General features: G+C 35.7%; 1 protein-coding gene across 1 annotated transcript in view; it reads left to right on the top strand.

Annotated features, from left to right (window-relative positions):
- The window catches only part of LOC140522466 (ankyrin repeat domain-containing protein 26-like), a 34,533-nt gene extending 18,633 nt beyond the window's left edge, over nt 1-15,900 (top strand). The window contains exons 13-18 of the mRNA XM_072637901.1: nt 1,799-2,012; nt 3,553-3,733; nt 5,347-5,490; nt 7,806-8,027; nt 11,087-11,236; nt 14,738-15,900. Of these exons, the coding sequence (XP_072494002.1) occupies nt 1,799-2,012; nt 3,553-3,733; nt 5,347-5,490; nt 7,806-8,027; nt 11,087-11,236; nt 14,738-15,706 (1,880 nt within the window). The 3' untranslated portion in view covers nt 15,707-15,900. The remainder of the gene's footprint in view (nt 1-1,798; nt 2,013-3,552; nt 3,734-5,346; nt 5,491-7,805; nt 8,028-11,086; nt 11,237-14,737) is intronic.
- The last annotated feature ends 4,416 nt before the right edge of the window (nt 15,901-20,316 follow it).

The following is a 20,316-nucleotide window of genomic DNA, read 5'->3' as shown; positions in this document are numbered from 1 at the left end:
GGCCTTCACCAAAGAATCACTAAGTACCTATTGTGTGCTAAATATTCAAAGTTTAGATAAGTTTCCTCATTCAATGTGCAATCTAGTACGGAATATAGCCTACATAGATAACTCAAAAATTAATATGTATATTCATATATATATGTATATGTACATATACGTATATATGTACTATATATGTGTGCATATATATGCATATATATATATATATGTATGTTTGAGAAGCACAGTCATATTGCTGTTTGAGGTTCAGTGGGGGAAAGACTATCAACATTACAAAATAAATAACCTGTGTGTGAAGGTAGCATTTGAGTTGACTTTTGAAGAATGAGTATGAATTCAGTAGGTAGAGATCATGGGAAAATAATGAGATGAAATGAACATTTTCAACCATGGAAACTCTGAGTAGAAAGGTAAAAAAGTGACACTGAAAAATCCAGTTTTTCTGGACAATATATACCTGTAAGAATTAAATATGGAAAGTTAGGATATTACACATTTGCACAGGGCCTTGATTTTGTCTGTAGTGCACACACTTAAACGTGGAACTTCAGTTTCATAACGTATAAAATGTCATACTTCACAGGATTGTTGTTGGAGGAGGTGTATTTTGTAAGCCTCTAAGTGCTATATTATATAATCTGTGTTAGTAATATTGGTTGGTAATAGGAGAACCATTGAAGAGACTGAACTGACTACGAGTATAAAGATCTCAAGGAGTGAACTCTTTCATGAAAAGAATAGTCAAAATATGATAATCTTTCATAAAATGGCCCCAAATATCAAACATCTTGTAAATATTCTGCCTAGTTTTTATAATTCTTCTCTCAGCATGGCATATAGGATAGTGCACTGGACACGATGCCGTGAATAGCTAGGTTCAGATTCTGCCTTTAACACGTTCCAGTTGTGCGAATCTTAACAAGTCTTTTAACTTCTCGGTGCCTCAGTACCTTCTTTTCTTTGAATCGGTGAGCTAACCAGTTCCCTCAGTGTCAGCATCGCTTCTACTCCAGTATGTCTACATCCAGCAATTGGGTTCTCTCTTGTTGCCTCACTTCAGTTCAACAGTGAATGAATATATGAAGAATTGGAAGTTCCCAAGGAAAACCCAATAATCAAGTTCGTTGAAACTGTAACGACATAACGAACATTTCTAACTCTGGATTAGGTCTCAATTTGACTCCATATGTCTCTCAAGAATAAAGGGGCAGCTATTTTCTTTAGTGCTCAGAACCATTTTTGACCTTCCTCTGGTGTTTCAAGTTACCAGAGGTTTCGCCAATGAATAAATGAGGATGGATATTTCAATGTGTGAATATTACATACTTGTTGATATTATAAATCTCTAAAGAGGAAACAGTGTTTCCATACAATTATGTAAAGCAAAACATGTTTACATTTCTAAAATAATTCACTATATTTTCATTATGTAGATATTAAGTATATAATCCCTTGGATGAATCTTATTTGTCCCACCCAGAATACACCTCAAAATACTTCCTTTTCACAAATATTTTTCTTTCATTGTGAAGAATTCTGAGCTTTCAGATTTTTTTATATCAATTAATTTGTCACTTAGAGATTGTGTTTCATTGCCTACAGTGCACACATAGAAATAGGTTATTGTCATCTTCAATGTAAATTTTTGACAACGCATTATTTTGCAATATGTGAGGATTTATACGTGGATATGATTTTGTCATTGCCAGAGTATTTGAATTCTAAGTATACTGCTACGGTTCAGCGGATTTTAAAATACTCATGTTTTTATTGACTTGCGTTTTTCTCTGTACAGATTTTATTAAACTTGTGAAAAATGAAGATGCAATACTTAGATATGATCGATCAGTGGTACGTAAAAAAGGACATTGTCCATTACTCACCAGGAAAGTGAAGAGTTTAGAAAACAAGATTTGTGGACTGCGGGAAGAATTATCAGAAACAAGGCAAATGGTGTCTGACTTAGAGCAACAAAAAGCAGAATGGAAAAGAGAACTCCTTAGCACCAGGTATGGAACTCATGATTTTAAACAAATCCTTGGAAGCTTTTCTCTTACCGTTGAAGAAATGTGATAGAGGATTTGAGGTTAGGAAGGCCAAAATACCACCTCATTCAAACAGTATTATGAATGAGCCCTACTTACTCATTTTTACTCTGTGGATATCAGGTAGAGATGCATTTGTAGTGAATTTTGAAAACTGTAACACAAGTAGCTGTGTTTCATTTTTTTCAACATGAAGTAAAAAATCACTTCACTAATCAATAGTAATGGAAAAATGGATGTAATTTCATATGCATCCCCCTCTACACTTTTCACCGGCGAATTTGAAATGTATCAGAACTCGGGAATTTGGAAATAATCTTTTGTTCCAGCTCCATACAATTTATGGAATTTCTCTTCATTGAATACAAGAAACAAAAGCATCCAAGTGAATATATGATACAGTTTTGATAGAATTAAAATGCCCTGGAGCAGCCTGGATAAAAAAAATGGGTTCCCCTCTGATTTTGATGACAACTGGCAGAGGGGCAATAAGTGCCACGCAAAGACCAGAGTACCACGGGCAGGTCACCTGGAATGAATTCACAAACTCAAACATTTTTGACATCAAGGTAAAGCTTTCTGACACTTTTCAGCAGCAAGGGTTCTTAGGGAAACTGCAACCCTAGCTGGGTACAGGTAAAGTTTATATACGATAGTCTATAGGAAAACATGTGCCAAATATGCTAAGCAGATGACTCAAGGTGAGACTAGGCAATGGTTAAGCAGAGGTTATTTGTTAAAGGAACATGCAATTTTGGTATCTACCTGGCAGGTATTATACGCAGAGTTCACAGGGAAATAGCATAAGGAGGAGTGGCAACTGCATAGAGATGCGGTTTTAGGACTGAAACATCCCTAAGTCCACTAGTGGTCAGGACAGACTAACGGATGCCAGATTGGTCTCACGAATATCTTGTTGGACAAGAAAAATGTAAGGGAGTGTTCCTATATCTAAATCGAGGAAACATATGATGGGTCAATGAGTAGTCAATGTCGTTCTTGCCATGTTCACAGACTGTTCAGCCAGCACACAGCTGTTCAAACTTCTGAATTCTATGGTTGTAACTGGCTATTGTATCAGGTAAGGAGATAATAGTTGTTGCTGTGACAGGCTGTTTTCTTGCACTGGGGAGAAACTGCCTGAGATAATGTTTTGAGGCTAGGGAGAAATGCGATTTTGAAAGAGAAACGTGATTTTAGAATTGTGTCCAAGCACAGGCACCCAAGAACTCCATCAGTTTCTGACACATCCTGACTTTGTGAGCCTGTGCAAGTTACGTTTATTCTCAGTGTAATAGGGAACAGAAACAGGTCAACTCAAAAGTGTAGAGCACGGACCACTCTGCATGAACAGAGGGAGTTCCTTGACAGGGAGTTCTCTACATAGATCGAGTTCCCAATAAATTAATCTTCTTTTCCTTTAGAAATCCAGATGAGTATATTCAATGGTATTTCTTCCTTATTTCTACTGCATTGTCATTGAAAAAGGACAATTTTCTTCTAGGGTTCCCGGGAAGCAAGAAGAAATTGAGCAAGACGCTGAAGAAAAGCTAGTTCTAAAAATGAGTCACCAGTTCAGAAAAAAAGAAAGATGTGGTGAAAAAGTGGAGCTAAGACAGGAATTTCAATACCCTCTCAGAACTCTGGACCTGGAATTGAGAACAGAAACAAATCATTCGAAACAGGTAAATTGGAATTTTAAAGTCACTATTTCCATCTGTTCTTGGTAAGAAAACTTGTGGGTTCCCTGGGAGTGGGGAAGTGAACATCATACTCTTTTTAATCTTGAGAAAGGACTAGGATTTTTATGTCTAGTGTAAGTAAGTTGGGGCTAATCATTTGTAGATATGTACTCATGAATATAAAAAAATATATATCCCATGCAGTAGCATTAGAATGTAAAATTGCAGTGTAAAGAGCCATGAAAGAGTAAAGTGAAATTAGTACTTTTTAAAGTATGTCTCACAGTAGAGGATCACTATGGCGTAGTGAATAGAACTAACCTGAAATCCAGAGAAACCTGGGTTCAAATGTTGCCACGGAGTTCATCTCACCTACCCCTGAGCCAAAGGTTTCAAAGTCCCCCAGATCTGTCCATAGAACTCAGTACTGGAGGATCTGTTTGACACCACTGCTCTATCCTCAACTTTGATAGCAACATAAGTTCCAGAGGATTCCTCTCCATTTTTAGAGAGAGTCTCCTTATCTGAAAATACTTTGGGCAATGCAAGTGCAAGTTCGTTCTCTTTTTCTCTTCCTTTCACTACACTTTAGCACACATCCTTCAGGCTTTCAGAAGAGTTTATTGGTCTCTAGGGTCTTTATGTTTTACTTATTTACGTGTTGATTTACTTAAAATTATTGCAGACTTTCTACATGGAGGAAATGCAAACTCTCAAGAAGTCAGAGTACTGGACTGAGCCTATTCATAACATGATATTTAGTGAGGATTACTGTCAAATTATACAATTAGTTACAAAATTAGGTTCATACGTATGAGTTGGGGGAAATAGGTTTAGATAGTATTTTGCCTGAAAAGATATAAGAATCGTGGCCAGTTCTAAACTAAAGTTGATTTATTGATGTTATTTGAGAACCCAAAAGCTAGCGTAATTTTGCATCTTATTCAGAAAAGTATAGCTACCAAAATAGAGAAGGTGAAAAGCACTCTCTACTCTGAAGTGAATAAGTAGATAGGCTTATGTTGTTTAACTCATTTGTGGCTTCCTCAGAATTATGCTCGCTAATAAGCAGAATGGCAAACAGGATGAGGAAGGCCCTTGGGGACCATGACTTTTGAGGATCTGTTCAAGAAAATAGAGCTATTGATCCTTTTATGTTCAAGTTTTTGAAGGAGAGTCATGTGGAAGAAGGACGAAGCTTGCTCTGCTTCAGTGTAAGGATAAGAGCTAAGAGCCATGGATAAGAGTTGCACAAATGTACATTTTTAAGATTAATGAGAAAAAACTTGCCAACAAAGAGAACCATCCACAAATCGAATGAGTTCACTTGAGATATGGTATCTATCCTCACCTGTGAAGACTTCAAGCTGAGGCTTGTAAGAGTTAAGGACTTAACCCTGGGTGTGGATCGCCCTGAGGAGTGATTGAGGTTCCTTTCCAACTTTGAAATGCTTTCCTTCTTGTTGCTTTTCCTTTTCAGTAGCCTGTTTTTCTTTGAGTTTTTAAAGTTAGTTTCCGTGCTTTGTCCGATTCTGTATTCCATTTAAAGGTAAAATGTTGTTGCTGACTGTTGAAGGAAAATGGTGATGAAAATTTTATGAACTTCTTGTCCGCAGGACGAAGAAGAGCTAAAGGAAACTCAAGGACCACTTTTTCCGGAGCTAAATGTTATAGCTTTGCAAAGTGGGATTCTGAACAATCCTCTTTCGAAGCAGAAAGAAAACAAAACAACTGCTTCCAAAATCACTCAGACTTCTGAGGTATTTACTTTGGTCATTTTCAAATCTAACTACATATTTTGAAAGTTCAGATTTCGGTTCTTCATTTTGGGACATCTTTGTTATCCTCAGTCCCGTCCATCTGTCTGCAACAGATAGTTCAGGACACAGCTAGTGACCAAAATCAGCACAATACTGTTTGTCTTGCTTGACCGTTTCTTTTTCTTTTAATTGAATGATCTCTCCCGAGACCTAACTTTACGTCTACTGAAAAAAGTTCCTGGTGCACAACAGTGCCTCTTCCTTTCTGGACATAGGAAAGGGGCAGCACATCAGTGTCACTAACTCCTAGCTTAGAGAGAGAAAGGAATGCAACTAGGTAGAAGGTGACACCTCAAACACAAACCATTTTTCTTCCTTGATTAAGGGATATCATCTGCTTGTACTTTTCAGGGAAGAGAGTGAGGGTTCTGAAATATATGTTAATACATTGCTCTATTTCACCTTCTTGTCTCCCTCATCTTTCATTAAAGAAAAGGAATAAAAGTATTTGCCACAGAAATAAATTTCACTTAGGTTTCTGACATAAGGCTCTATCCGGGCCATGAATTCCTCCATTCGCTCACATTCGTCATTGCTCAGCATGATAGAAACACAAGTTTCTCAAATGCCAAAATTAGAAATTTTCATTTTCTTCTGTTTTTCAACAGTTGTTTGAAGTAAACCATTTGGGTTGTTGGCCCTTAGTAGTCCTTTGGTGCTTGCACACTGGAGTGCTTCATTGAACTCACCTGTGACCAATTCATGCTCTCCTTCTGGCTTTTTAGAAAAGATATCATAGAATGCAGCTTCTAAGCTATTGGACAAAACTCTGTTCTCTGGTCCTGAACGGGATCCAACGCTCCTGGAGGAGTTTGGTTGTGATGGGAGTGCAATAGTCATATTTTATTATTTGGCCCCAATAATTCTTTCATCATTTCTTTAACATGTCATGGTTAAGACTAGGTTACCATCAGTAGGGGACCACATTCTAGGCCTGACTTTTCCCTTCCCTAAAATGAGAGATTTCAACTTGATAACTTCTAAAAGTTTTAAATCAATGATGCTATGAAAATGCGACAGATCCATGAGAAAATCGATTATTCGTAAGACTTCTACTAAGAAACATAAGACTTATGAGTTCATTGTTCTGGAGTGAAGTTCATTGTACCAGGGCAAGGAGTCTCCATTTAGGACAAATTCTTAATATCAACTGCTGAAAGGAAATAAGCTATTGAAAAAAGTGTGCTAGATTTGGAGTCTGAAGAGACCTGGATTGAGATATTGCTGCTGATACTTACTGAGTGTGATAATGGACAGGTTGTTCAATAATGTATCCTAACCTAAGTTCTAATCTGTAAAACGGGGAGGAGAATATCAATATTTCCCGCATCAGGGTGTGGCAAGGCTTAGGTGAGACAATGTATGGGAAGTACTTTGCTGAATACCACCAAAGGCAATGTGTCACGAAGACTTTAGAGAGGCCTGGAAGGACTTATGTGAACTGATGATGAGTGACAGGAGCAGCACCAGGAAAATATTGTATGCAGGAACAACCAGAGTGTGTGAGGAAATATTCTTGTAGATGTAGTACCTCGTTGCATTGCAAGGACTTAAAAAATTCCCTTTGGCTTCTTGAAGCAAAATGCCTTCCACATGCTGAGAAACAACTATGAAATTTGATCGCAGAATGTAGCACAGCATTGTCTTTTCTGTTACATTTTGTTTTATGGTTTCCCCCGTTCATTTTAATTCTTCTAGGGAGTATAACTAAGGTAAAAATGCACTTAATAGGAATGTATGTATAGATACAAGATACTAGATAAGATATAAGACAAGATATTGATGCTCTATAAGATCGTACACCGTGTAAGGCAGTAAGTGGAGAGAGAAGAAGAAAGGAGGTGGGGGAAAGGGAAAAGAATCTAAGATATACAGAAGAGATTGCACAACACTGAAAATGAGTAAAATAACTCAACATAGAAGAGGCAGTTTGAAAATATTAAGTATTTTAATTCTATTAACAATATGACTTATCAGCGTGGAATAGAATGGACAGAGCAAAGGAAATAAAATATAAGCTTTCTAGGCCTAAAAGTACACTCCATGTCTTTTGATTAATGAAGCACTTTTAAAATGTGTTCTTTGTGAAAACTGACTCTGAGAGAAATGTGAAATAGGGCAAACTCCCTCATTTTAATTTTGTTTTACTAAAGTATGCTTCTTGGTACCTTGGCGTTTATTTGGAATTGCTAGGGAATAATCAGCATCCATAACTTTATTTTGAGTAGCACTTTTTTTCTGTTTATTATGTTTAGATTCCTGACAGCCATGAGAAAGAAAAATATCTGTTCGACAAAAATCAAATCTTAGAGGATGAAAATGCCATGCTCAAACTCGAAGTAGATACACTAAAAATTAAGAATCGAGACAAAGAAAACCATATAGAAATTTTAAAGGAAAAGAATGATTATCTTCATCAGAAATTACAGTTGAATGCAGAAATACTAACAGCAATCAGAGTACAGTACAGTGAAGAAGTAAATGTTGTGACAGCTGAGAATGCAGTGCTGAATTCTAAATTGGACACTGCAAAACAAAACACAGAGAGACTAGAGGGTGAAATTGAATCATACAGGTCTCGTCTGATGTCTGTTATTGACGATTATGAGCAAAGTGAGGCGTCCAAGCTAGCCCTTGAACATTCCTTTCAGGAAGCAAGAGATGAGTGGCTTCATGTACAGGACAAGTTATACAGTGACTTGTCTAGTTTAAGAGAGAACCATGCTTTGCTTTCTGAAGAACTCTCTCAGGCTGAAAGTGGAGCCAGGAGTTTAGAAAATGAGCTAGGCCATGTCTATGAATCCCTCAGAGAAAAGACATATATTGTAGAAAACACACAGAGAGAACTGAACCATGCTGAAGAGAAGGCAAAGGAACTTGAAGAAACAAATCGAGTGTTAAAGGAAAAACTCAGCAGATGTAGTTTGGAAAATGAATCTCTCCAAGAAAGATTAGGGCAAATCCAGAGTGAAAATATGGTGCTTCAGCAAGCGCTTGAAGACACACAGAAGAAAGTCACGATGAAAGAAAAGCAACTGCATGATGCCCAGGTACAGTTTATTGATCTCTTCAACAAACTTTATGCTGATAGTGAAAAACAAGTTCTTCTAGTAGAAGAGAGCAAGAAAGTGTTAGTCAGTGAATGTAACCACTTAGGAGAACAAATGTGTAAATATGAAATTGAGAAGGCTGAAAGAGGGTTCGGTCATTAAATGTCTTGGACAAAGATAAAGCTTTTTGAAATGAAAGTCAAAGTAATTTTAATCAAGATAATTTAGGAATTTGAATTCTCACCAGGCTGGTGAGGTTATCAACTTTCACTGGGAAAATGCTGATATGTAAGAATTGAGAATGAGAATCCATAATATGATAAATAGAACAAGTAATATCGTGATTTTGAAGATAATATGATTGCAATAATAAGTAAATATCCTGTAATAAAATATAAGTAATTAACTTAAATGAAAATAATGTGACATATAAAATAATAATTTAAAAACAATATAAAACTAAAATTAGAAAACGCTTTTGTAGATAAGATGACTCATTTTGATTGAAGAAATTCTAGAGGCCATGACATTTTGGTTTCATAAATATTTGTAGGGGAAATCGCTAGTGTATAAACACAAATAATTTTTTATATTATTAATTTTCCTAATATTCTATTTGAATATTGAAATGGAATAAATTAATTCCAACGCTGAAGTTTAAGAGAAGTCTTACCAAAAAATGCTAGGAATAATGTAATAGTTGAAAGATAACATTTCTTTTGAGATACTCTGGAATATTCCCATTAGACATCTCATTAACATTTAAACATGCTCAACATTCTGACGAGTTTCAATTCAGATTCCTCTGAACTACTCTTTGCAACGCTAACGACAGGATGATAGTTGTAGTGAAAATCCAGAGTCTAGACACTCCTTTTCTTTTCAATTTAGGACGGTAATTCTATTCAAAAAGAGGTTAATTTTGGGGTTACTAATATTATTTTTTATTGTGCTTCACTACCAATTTTTTTTTAATCTCTGTACTTTTTATTGTTTTACTAATAATTCTTGCTCGGTGTGCAAAATTGCAAGTTCTGGTATCACTGCCTTTTAGTTGTTGAGTAAGAACAGCTTTACACAGTCTAATAGCAGCTCTCATTTTCTGTGATTTGTCATATATACAATGAGCGTCCATTGTACCATATATTGTACTGGGTAATAATTTCATCTAAAAAATATGAAAATTTTATCTTGTCATTCAATGGTAGAATTTAGTTAACATGTAAGAATTCAGTGAATTGCGCCCATTTTACTTTCTCAACTTTACATTGTCTTCTTTTAGCCTTACGTTTTCTTCAAAACAACTTACCAGACTTTAGTTAAATTTAGTTTCACAAAGTATTTCAACTTGTCTAATAGGAGAAAACATTTTGATTTCTTTTGATTTGGGGCTTCATTTGGTATTCATAATTTATGCAATAACTTGCCTGGCACTACGATGAAAGCAGAGATGAATTTCTGCAGTATAACAGTCCATAAACACACGACTTTGTATCTCTGTGTGTATATTTGCTTATACACATATGTGAATGAATGAATACGTCTGCAGGTACAAAACTCTGATTTTGTAATGTGCTATATATGCATAAGCGGGAGAGCTAGCATATTTTCCGCAGTTTGATTTTTTTTTGCCGATGGACTGAAACCAGGCGTGTAATTCCTATCAGAACAGGAAAAGGAATTCTTTGAAGGCTTAGCAAAGACTCTTGAAGATGGGAACAGCAGCTAGTGACCATATGTGTTCTTCTCATTGTGGCTTTGAGCAAAGCACATCATTCATGTGAAGCGCTTTTACCAAGCCTGACATGCGTACCAGTACCTACGTTCCTTCCCCTGAGTTAAACAATGAGAGGAAGGAAAATTCAAACGTTTCTTGTAGATGTCCTCTTCATTCTAAAGGTTGGTGCATAGAAATGAGGCAGTTAACTTTTCTGAAAAACGGAATGGGAAACCATTAATGTGGCTATCAAGTACAAAAAAGTATCCATTCCTCCCCGCTCATTCCATTCCCTTCCATGTGAGTCTCACCTATAATATTTTAGTCCCTAGATAACTTTTGAGGTGATACAATTATGCTCAAAAAACAGGCAATGGGAAATCAGGCTGAATGTTTGAGCAAGTAGAAAGATCTCATTTGACCCATGCTAAATGAAGGTTGAGTAGAATAATCAAAAGAGCTTTCTCGTGTCAGGAGCCAAGTGTCAATCTTTGTCCCTAGAAACGACTAACGTTAGGAGCTTGGGTAACTCAACTAACCTCTTTGGAGTTTCGTTTTTCTCATGTGCAACATGTGGGAATTTTGTTAAATAACATCTAAGATATTAATACCGCAAATCTATGAAAATTATGAATATGTTGATGAAATTAAATTGCATGCAGAACTATAATGACTTTTGATGTGAATTTTGACATGATATTTATTTCACATGAGCTAATTCTGCTTTCTGAAATCAGCAATAGAAATAATTTGGACATATATCTCTCAGGCCAGAGAAAGAAATCTTCAGCGAGAAGTTCCTGTTTCTGGCAACTACCAAGCCATGAGAATAGTTTCGCAACAAGTTACATCATTTTATCGAAGGAATTATGAAGAGAAGGAAAAACTACCGAAGCAAGTAGATGAAACCAAAAGTAAAGTATGTATGCAAAAAGATCAATAATTTGTTCCTGATGAATGGAAATTGTGTGCAGTGTGACATTTCCCTTTTTCTCGTCAACAGTATAAATTTTCTGAACGCTCTGTCAATTAAGTCGAATTAAATTAGACCTACAAACTCCACAATGTGTGCACACGAATTTCAATACAAATATTCACTCATGATGTCCTTGACAATTTGGTTTATCTGTCTTTACAGAAAGAGTGAGGTGTTTTCCCAAGGACCCATAATGCCTAAATCATTTCTATGATTCCTTATGTTTAGAAAGACCTTTACCATTATTTTCTCTTTTAATCCCGAAGCAATACTGTGAAGTAGAAATTACTTGTTTACTTACGTTGAAACTTCTCCTTGAACAACAGGAAAAGGTTGTTTCTTCACAATTTGTAAATATGTAAATTGTACCTGCAAAATGCAATTGAGAATTCAAGTAATGAGATGGATGATTTCATTAATATCCTCTAACTTCATCGATCTGATCTCACCATGTAGATTTCTGGCTCCATACCTTCTTCACAGTCTTCTTCTGGCTTACGCACAGTTACACGTCCTCATCTGCACTACCCGTCAAAAACCTATCGACTCTTTACCTCCAGCATGCTTGTGCCTTCCAAAAGCATGATTCGTTTGCCATAATGCCATTGGGACTTTTCACCCATATGGATTTCTGAATCTCCTGAAATCCACTTTTCATTTGATATGACCTCATTGGGTATTTATTGCTTTATGCTGTTCGCATCTGTTAACAAACTATTACTTCCGTATTCTACCTCTTGTTTGCCCAACTATCATAGATTTCCTTGAGGACAGTGATCATTTAGACTTCGTTATTTTTGATAGAACGTTGTTTTCAAAGCATGCTGTCAAGAGAAGTAATTGTTATTATTTTTTCAGTACAAGTAGTACTAGTAGTAGTTCTAGTGCTAGTAGTTCTAGTGATAGTAGTACTTGTAGTGGTAGCACTAGCAGTAGAAAAACAGGAACAAGGAAACTCAATGTTTTCTGTTGATTTTGCCAGGAGTTGCAAGTTTACCTAAAATTAAATTTGTTCTAAGGTAATGGTTGGGCTAAAGTACTTTGAGTTTCTCTAGTCTGATTTTATATAAAGTTTCAATTTCCCAGACGCCAAAAGTAGAAATTCAATACGAAAGTATTGTAGTTTCTATAATCATTCTTCGAAATTATTAAAATGAAAGTGCAGTTAAGCGTACAATAGCATGACAGTTAAATTCTTCTAGCCCCTTCCCTTTAATACTATCAAATAGCTTTCTCCATTGTCAGTTGCTTTCCCACATTTCCATGTATTTCTGCATGCTATTCATCATGGTGGAAGGCACAAAGTATAGTAAGGGAGATTTCTGAGATTCCTCCAACCGCAATTTCACCCTGGTAGTCACCATAACTTGAAAAGTAAGTAAGTAACTCTGCCAAAGCAGGTTAAAAAAGAACTTTGGATGATGAGATATTTCTCCACTTAGACGTATGTTGGGGGAATTAGCGATAGAAATTTGGGTCTGGGGTTAGAAAAATCTGACTTCAAATGTGTCCGGAGATTCTGTCTGTGTGATCCTAGGCAAGTCACTTAGTTTTTCTCAGTTTCCTCAGCCACAAAATGGGGATAATACTAGTACATACTTCTCAGGGTTGTTGTGAGAATCAAATGAGATCATTATTGTAAATCTCTTATGTTTATGGCCTTTATTATTGGCACATATTGGACACTTAGGAAATGCTAGTTTCCCTGCTCCAAAAGCATAAAGACCAACGTCCACTATATATAAATAATACTGCCTCCCACAGTTGGATAATCATCTCCTAATATTGCAAAAGAGTTTTCTTAACCTGGCCAATTTCAGTGTACTCAGCTTAGTTAAGAAACTATTATGAATTCCAATCTCATTCTTCTGAAAATGACTTTTCTTTTCAATGTCCATGCTTGAGAAATTTTTCAAGGTGTCAGAAATGAGCACTGGAATGAAATAAGTTCTGTTTCCCAAGTAACGCCGCTATCACTTCTTGTCTTCATTTCTCTCAACTTCTTTCTGAAAGACTTGGATTAAAATATGAACCTTCATAAGCTTTTGGCTTCAGGTTGCAGTCAAGAAACGAGGTGTGAACTGACTCCTGGAAGGTATACCAAGCAAGCAGTAACTTAGAGTCCATCGTTGGCAGCAAGAAGTAGGTCATTTTATTGGCATTCTGGCCAAACTGGCACCATTTCTTGTGTAATTTCCCTGATCGTGTAAGTTTTCAGTATGTAAGAATTTAGTGAAATTACAGTTTCTTCCTTGTTCAAACGTTATTTCATCAACTAGTGAATACTGTCTATGTGAACAACACTGTGATAGATCCTGAGCAGGATAAAAGACTGTGTGTCAGACGTGCACTGTCTCCTTGAAGAATTTTCACTCTCTGTGGAAGTTAACACAAAATAGAGAAACTTCATTTATAACAAACGGTAGAATTTAAACAACTACGAAGTGAAGAATTTTCCGGTAAGCATTTATAAAGGAGATATCACTAAAGTTGCACGTTAGAGCAGATGGTAGTAATCCATTCATGTTTTTCCTAATGCAAACATTACTTGATGCAATTTGGTTGAGTTAGCAGCCCTACTGGAAGAGCAATTGCTGAATACCTACCTATTGTATATCTATATCTATCTATCTATCTGTCTATCTGTCTGTCTGTCTATCTATGTATCTATCTATCTATATTAACATGTACATTTATATTTATATATTTATTTATATTGATATATTTGTTCCTGTGTGCATGTGTATATGCACACACAAAAATATACATGTACACATACGTTGATACATGCACATATATGTGTGTGTTTTTACAAATATGTGTCTGAAGTTTGTTAAAACTCTGCATCTAAGGATGACTTTTCCAAGATTTTGTGTTCTGCTTCAGTCCATTGCCATCCAGATGGCTTTCGACAAATGATTTTCTGTCTTTAGGCTTCTGGTTCTTGATTTGTAAAATGAAGTACTAACTCATCAGTAGTGTCCATTATTGCTCGAACAGTCTATAGTTTTACGTGCGTGAAGTGCACTTCTGTTACACAATTAGCAATATGAAGGAATATAAATATTTCCCTCACAAGGGTGGTGCAAATTTTAGGTGAGATAATGTACTGAAAGTCCTTTCCAAAAACCTTGACATGTCTCAGATAGAATCATCAGTGTGAGACAGAATGTATGGAGAAAAGGAAACCAAATCTACTGAAAGACAGACAGCTTTGTGAGTTCAAAAATGGTGCCCAAATCTTCTGGTTGATGAAGCAGTTTCAGTCGTATTCTTTCAGCAAATTGATAGAAATTGGAAAGAGGTGAAAGTCCCTCAGTGAACTTTTTCTCTAAATACACTATGCTTCTTGGCCCCTTGGCGTTTCCTTTGAATTTTGAAGGAAATATCAGAATAAGTCATTTTATTTTGAATAACACTTTCTTTTCTTTTTCTTATGTTTAGGTTCCTGTTAGGAATGTAAAGGAAAAATACTTGCAGGAGAAAAATGAAATCATCCAGTATGAAGTTGCCATGCACAAAGTGGAATTAAAAACAGTAAAAATTAAGGATCAGCGAACCAGAAAGCACCACAGAGAAGAAACTGAAGCTTTGAAAGAGAAGAATGAGGAGCTTCAACAGGAATTAAAATGGAATAGAGAAGCATTAAGAAAAATCCGATTTCAATACAGTGGCCAAGTAAAGGTTCTGAAAGCTGAGAATGCAGCGCTGAACTCTCAATTGGAGAATGCAAAAGAAAACACAGAGAGACTAGAGAGCGAAATTGAATCATACAGGTCTCGTCTGATGTCTGTTATTGACGATTATGAGCAAAGTGAGGCGTCCAAACTAGCCCTTGAACATTCCTTTCAGGAAGCAAGAGATGAGTGGCTTCATGTACAGGACAAGTTAAACAGTGACTTGTCTAGTTTAAGAGAGAACCATGCTTTCCTTTCTGAAGAACTCTCTCAGGCTGAAAGTGGAGCCAAGAGTTTAGAAAATGAGCTAGGCCATGTCCATGAATCCCTCAGAGAAAAGACATATATTGTAGAAAACACACAGAGAGAACTGAACCATGCTGAAGAGAAGGCAAAGGAACTTGAAGAAACAAATCGAGTGTTGAAGGAAAAACTCAACAGATGTAGTTTGGAAAATGAATCTCTGCAAGAAAGATTAGGCCAAATCCAGAGTGAAAATATGGTGCTTCAGCAAGCGCTTGAAGACACACAGAAGAAAGTCACGATGAAAGAAAAGCAACTGCGTGATGCCCAGGTACAGTTTATTGATCTCTTCAACAAACTTTATGCTGATAGTGAAAAGCAAGTTCTTCTAGTAGAGGAGAGCAAGAAAGTGTTAGTCAGTGAATGTAACCACTTTGGAGAAGAAATGTGCAAAAATGAAATTGAGAAGGCTGAAAGAGGATTGGGTCATTAAATGTCATACTTGGACAAAGATAAAGCTTTTTGAAATGAAAGTCAAAGTAATTGTAATCAAAATAATTTAGGAATTTGAATTTTCAACAGGCTGGTGAGGTTATCAACTTTCATTGTGGAAATGCTGATATGTAAGAATTGAGAATGAGAATCCATAATATGATAAATAGAACAAGTAATATCATGATTTTGAAGATAATATGATTGCAATAATAAGTAAATATCCTGTAATAAAATATAAGTAATTAACTTAAATGAAAATAATGTGACATATAAAATAATAATTTAAAAACCAAATAAAACTAAAATTAGAAAATGCTTTTGTAGATAAGATGACTCATTTTGATTGAAGAAATTCTAGAGGCCATGACATTTTGGTTTCATAAATATTTGTAAGGGAAATCGCTAGTGTATAAACACAAATAATTTTTTATATTATTAATTTTCCTAATATTCTATTTGAATATTGAAATGGAATAAATTAATTCCAACGCTGAAGTTTAAGAGAAGTCTTACCAAAAAATGCTAGGAATAATGTAACAGTTGAAAGATAACATTTCTTTTGAGATACTCTGGAATATTCCCATTAGACATCTCATTAACATTTAAACATGCTCAACATTCTGACGAGTTTCAATTCAGATTCCTCTGAACTACTCTTTGCAACGCTAACGACAGGATGATAGTTGTAGTGAAAATCCAGAGTCTAGACACTCCTTTTCTTTTCAATTTAGGACGGTAATTCTATTCAAAAAGAGGTTAATTTTGGGGTTACTAATATTATTTTTTATTGTGCTTCACTACCAATTTTTTTTTAATCTCAGTACTTTTTATTGTTTTACTAATAATTCTTGCTCGGTGTGCAAAATTGCAAGTTCTGGTATCACTGCCTTTTAGTTGTTGAATAAGAACAGCTTTACACAGTCTAATAGCAGCTCTCATTTTCTGTGATTTGTCATATATACAATGAGCGTCCATTGTACCATATATTGTACTGGGTAATAATTTCATCTAAAAAATATGAAAATTTTATCTTGTCATTCAATGGTAGAATTTAGTTAACATGTAAGAATTCAGTGAATTGCGCCCATTTTACTTTCTCAACTTTACATTGTCTTCTTTTAGCCTTACGTTTTCTTCAAAACAACTTACCAGACTTTAGTTAAATTTAGTTTCACAAAGTATTTCAACTTGTCTAATAGGAGAAAACATTTTGATTTCTTTTGATTTGGGGCTTCATTTGGTATTCATAATTTATGCAATAACTTGCCTGGCACTACGATGAAAGCAGAGATGAATTTCTGCAGTATAACAGTCCATAAACACACGACTTTGTATCTCTGTGTGTATATTTGCTTATACACATATGTGAATGAATGAATACGTCTGCAGGTACAAAACTCTGATTTTGTAATGTGCTATATATGCATAAGCGGGAGAGCTAGCATATTTTCCGCAGTTTGATTTTTTTTTGTCGATGGACGGAAACCAGGCGTGTAATTCCTATCAGAACAGGAAAAGGAATTCTTTGAAGGCTTAGCAAAGACTCTTGAAGATGGGAACAGCAGCTAGTGACCATATGTGTTCTTCTCATTGTGGCTTTGAGCAAAGCACATCATTCATGTGAAGCGCTTTTACCAAGCCTGACATGCGTACCAGTACCTACGTTCCTTCCCCTGAGTTAAACAATGAGAGGAAGGAAAATTCAAACGTTTCTTGTAGATGTCCTCTTCATTCTAAAGGTTGGTGCATAGAAATGAGGCAGTTAACTTTTCTGAAAAACGGAATGGGAAACCATTAATGTGGCTATCAAGTACAAAAAAGTATCCATTCCTCCCCGCTCATTCCATTCCCTTCCATGTGAGTCTCACCTATAATATTTTAGTCCCTAGATAACTTTTGAGGTGATACAATTATGCTCAAAAAACAGGCAATGGGAAATCAGGCTGAATGTTTGAGCAAGTAGAAAGATCTCATTTGACCCATGCTAAATGAAGGTTGAGTAGAATAATCAAAAGAGCTTTCTCGTGTCAGGAGCCAAGTGTCAATCTTTGTCCCTAGAAACGACTAACGTTAGGAGCTTGGGTAACTCAACTAACCTCTTTGGAGTTTCGTTTTTCTCATGTGCAACATGTGGGAATTTTGTTAAATAACATCTAAGATATTAATACCGCAAATCTATGAAAATTATGAATATGTTGATGAAATTAAATTGCATGCAGAACTATAATGACTTTTGATGTGAATTTTGACATGATATTTATTTCACATGAGCTAATTCTGCTTTCTGAAATCAGCAATAGAAATAATTTGGACATATATCTCTCAGGCCAGAGAAAGAAATCTTCAGCGAGAAGTTCCTGTTTCTGGCAACTACCAAGCCATGAGAATAGTTTCGCAACAAGTTACATCATTTTATCGAAGGAATTATGAAGAGAAGGAAAAACTACCGAAGCAAGTAGATGAAACCAAAAGTAAAGTATGTATGCAAAAAGATCAATAATTTGTTCCTGATGAATGGAAATTGTGTGCAGTGTGACATTTCCCTTTTTCTCGTCAACAGTATAAATTTTCTGAACGCTCTGTCAATTAAGTCGAATTAAATTAGACCTACAAACTCCACAATGTGTGCACACGAATTTCAATACAAATATTCACTCATGATGTCCTTGACAATTTGGTTTATCTGTCTTTACAGAAAGAGTGAGGTGTTTTCCCAAGGACCCATAATGCCTAAATCATTTCTATGATTCCTTATGTTTAGAAAGACCTTTACCATTATTTTCTCTTTTAATCCCGAAGCAATACTGTGAAGTAGAAATTACTTGTTTACTTACGTTGAAACTTCTCCTTGAACAACAGGAAAAGGTTGTTTCTTCACAATTTGTAAATATGTAAATTGTACCTGCAAAATGCAATTGAGAATTCAAGTAATGAGATGGATGATTTCATTAATATCCTCTAACTTCATCGATCTGATCTCACCATGTAGATTTCTGGCTCCATACCTTCTTCACAGTCTTCTTCTGGCTTACGCACAGTTACACGTCCTCATCTGCACTACCCGTCAAAAACCTATCGACTCTTTACCTCCAGCATGCTTGTGCCTTCCAAAAGCATGATTCGTTTGCCATAATGCCATTGGGACTTTTCACCCATATGGATTTCTGAATCTCCTGAAATCCACTTTTCATTTGATATGACCTCATTGGGTATTTATTGCTTTATGCTGTTCGCATCTGTTAACAAACTATTACTTCCGTATTCTACCTCTTGTTTGCCCAACTATCATAGATTTCCTTGAGGACAGTGATCATTTAGACTTCGTTATTTTTGATAGAACGTTGTTTTCAAAGCATGCTGTCAAGAGAAGTAATTGTTATTATTTTTTCAGTACAAGTAGTACTAGTAGTAGTTCTAGTACTAGTAGTTCTAGTGATAGTAGTACTTGTAGTGGTAGCACTAGCAGTAGAAAAACAGGAACAAGGAAACTCAATGTTTTCTGTTGATTTTGCCAGGAGTTGCAAGTTTACCTAAAATTAAATTTGTTCTAAGGTAATGGTTGGGCTAAAGTACTTTGAGTTTCTCTAGTCTGATTTTATATAAAGTTTCAATTTCCCAGACGCCAAAAGTAGAAATTCAATACGAAAGTATTGTAGTTTCTATAATCATTCTTCGAAATTATTAAAATGAAAGTGCAGTTAAGCGTACAATAGCATGACAGTTAAATTCTTCTAGCCCCTTCCCTTTAATACTATCAAATAGCTTTCTCCATTGTCAGTTGCTTTCCCACATTTCCATGTATTTCTGCATGCTATTCATCATGGTGGAAGGCACAAAGTATAGTAAGGGAGATTTCTGAGATTCCTCCAACCGCAATTTCACCCTGGTAGTCACCATAACTTGAAAAGTAAGTAAGTAACTCTGCCAAAGCAGGTTAAAAAAGAACTTTGGATGATGAGATATTTCTCCACTTAGACGTATGTTGGGGGAATTAGGGATAGAAATTTGCGTCTGGGGTTAGAAAGATTTGACTTCAAATGTGTCCACAGATTCTATCTGTGTGATCCTAGGCAAGTCACTTAATTCTTCTCCCTTTCCTTAGCCACAAAATGGGGATTATAATAGCACATACTTCTCAGTGTTGTTGGAAGAATCAAATGAGATAATGATTGTAAATCTCTTAAGGTTATGGCCTTTGTTCTTGGCACGTATTAGATACTTAAGAAATATTAGTTTCCCTGCTCCAAGGACATAAAGATCATTGTCCATTTTATACAAATAATACTACATCCCAAATTTTGATAAGCATCTCCAAATATTGCAAAAGACTTTTCTTAACCTGGCTAATTTCAGTAGACTTGGCTTAGTTAAGAAACTATTATGAGTTCCAGTCTCATTCTTCTGAAAATTACTTTTCTTTTGAATTTGTATTCTTGAGAAATTTTTCAAGGTGTCAGAAATCAGCACTGGAATGAAATAAGTTTTGTTTCCCAAGTAGCTCCCCTATCACTCCTTGTCTTCCTTTCCCTCACCTTCTTTCTGGAAGACCTGGATTAAAATGTTAACCGTCAAAAGCTTTTTGCATCAGGATGCAGTCAAGAAACTAGG

Source organism: Notamacropus eugenii, chromosome 2 (genome assembly GCF_028372415.1).
Source record: "Notamacropus eugenii isolate mMacEug1 chromosome 2, mMacEug1.pri_v2, whole genome shotgun sequence".
Lineage (NCBI taxonomy): Eukaryota > Metazoa > Chordata > Mammalia > Diprotodontia > Macropodidae > Notamacropus > Notamacropus eugenii.
This window is presented reverse-complemented; position numbering and strand designations above follow the sequence as displayed.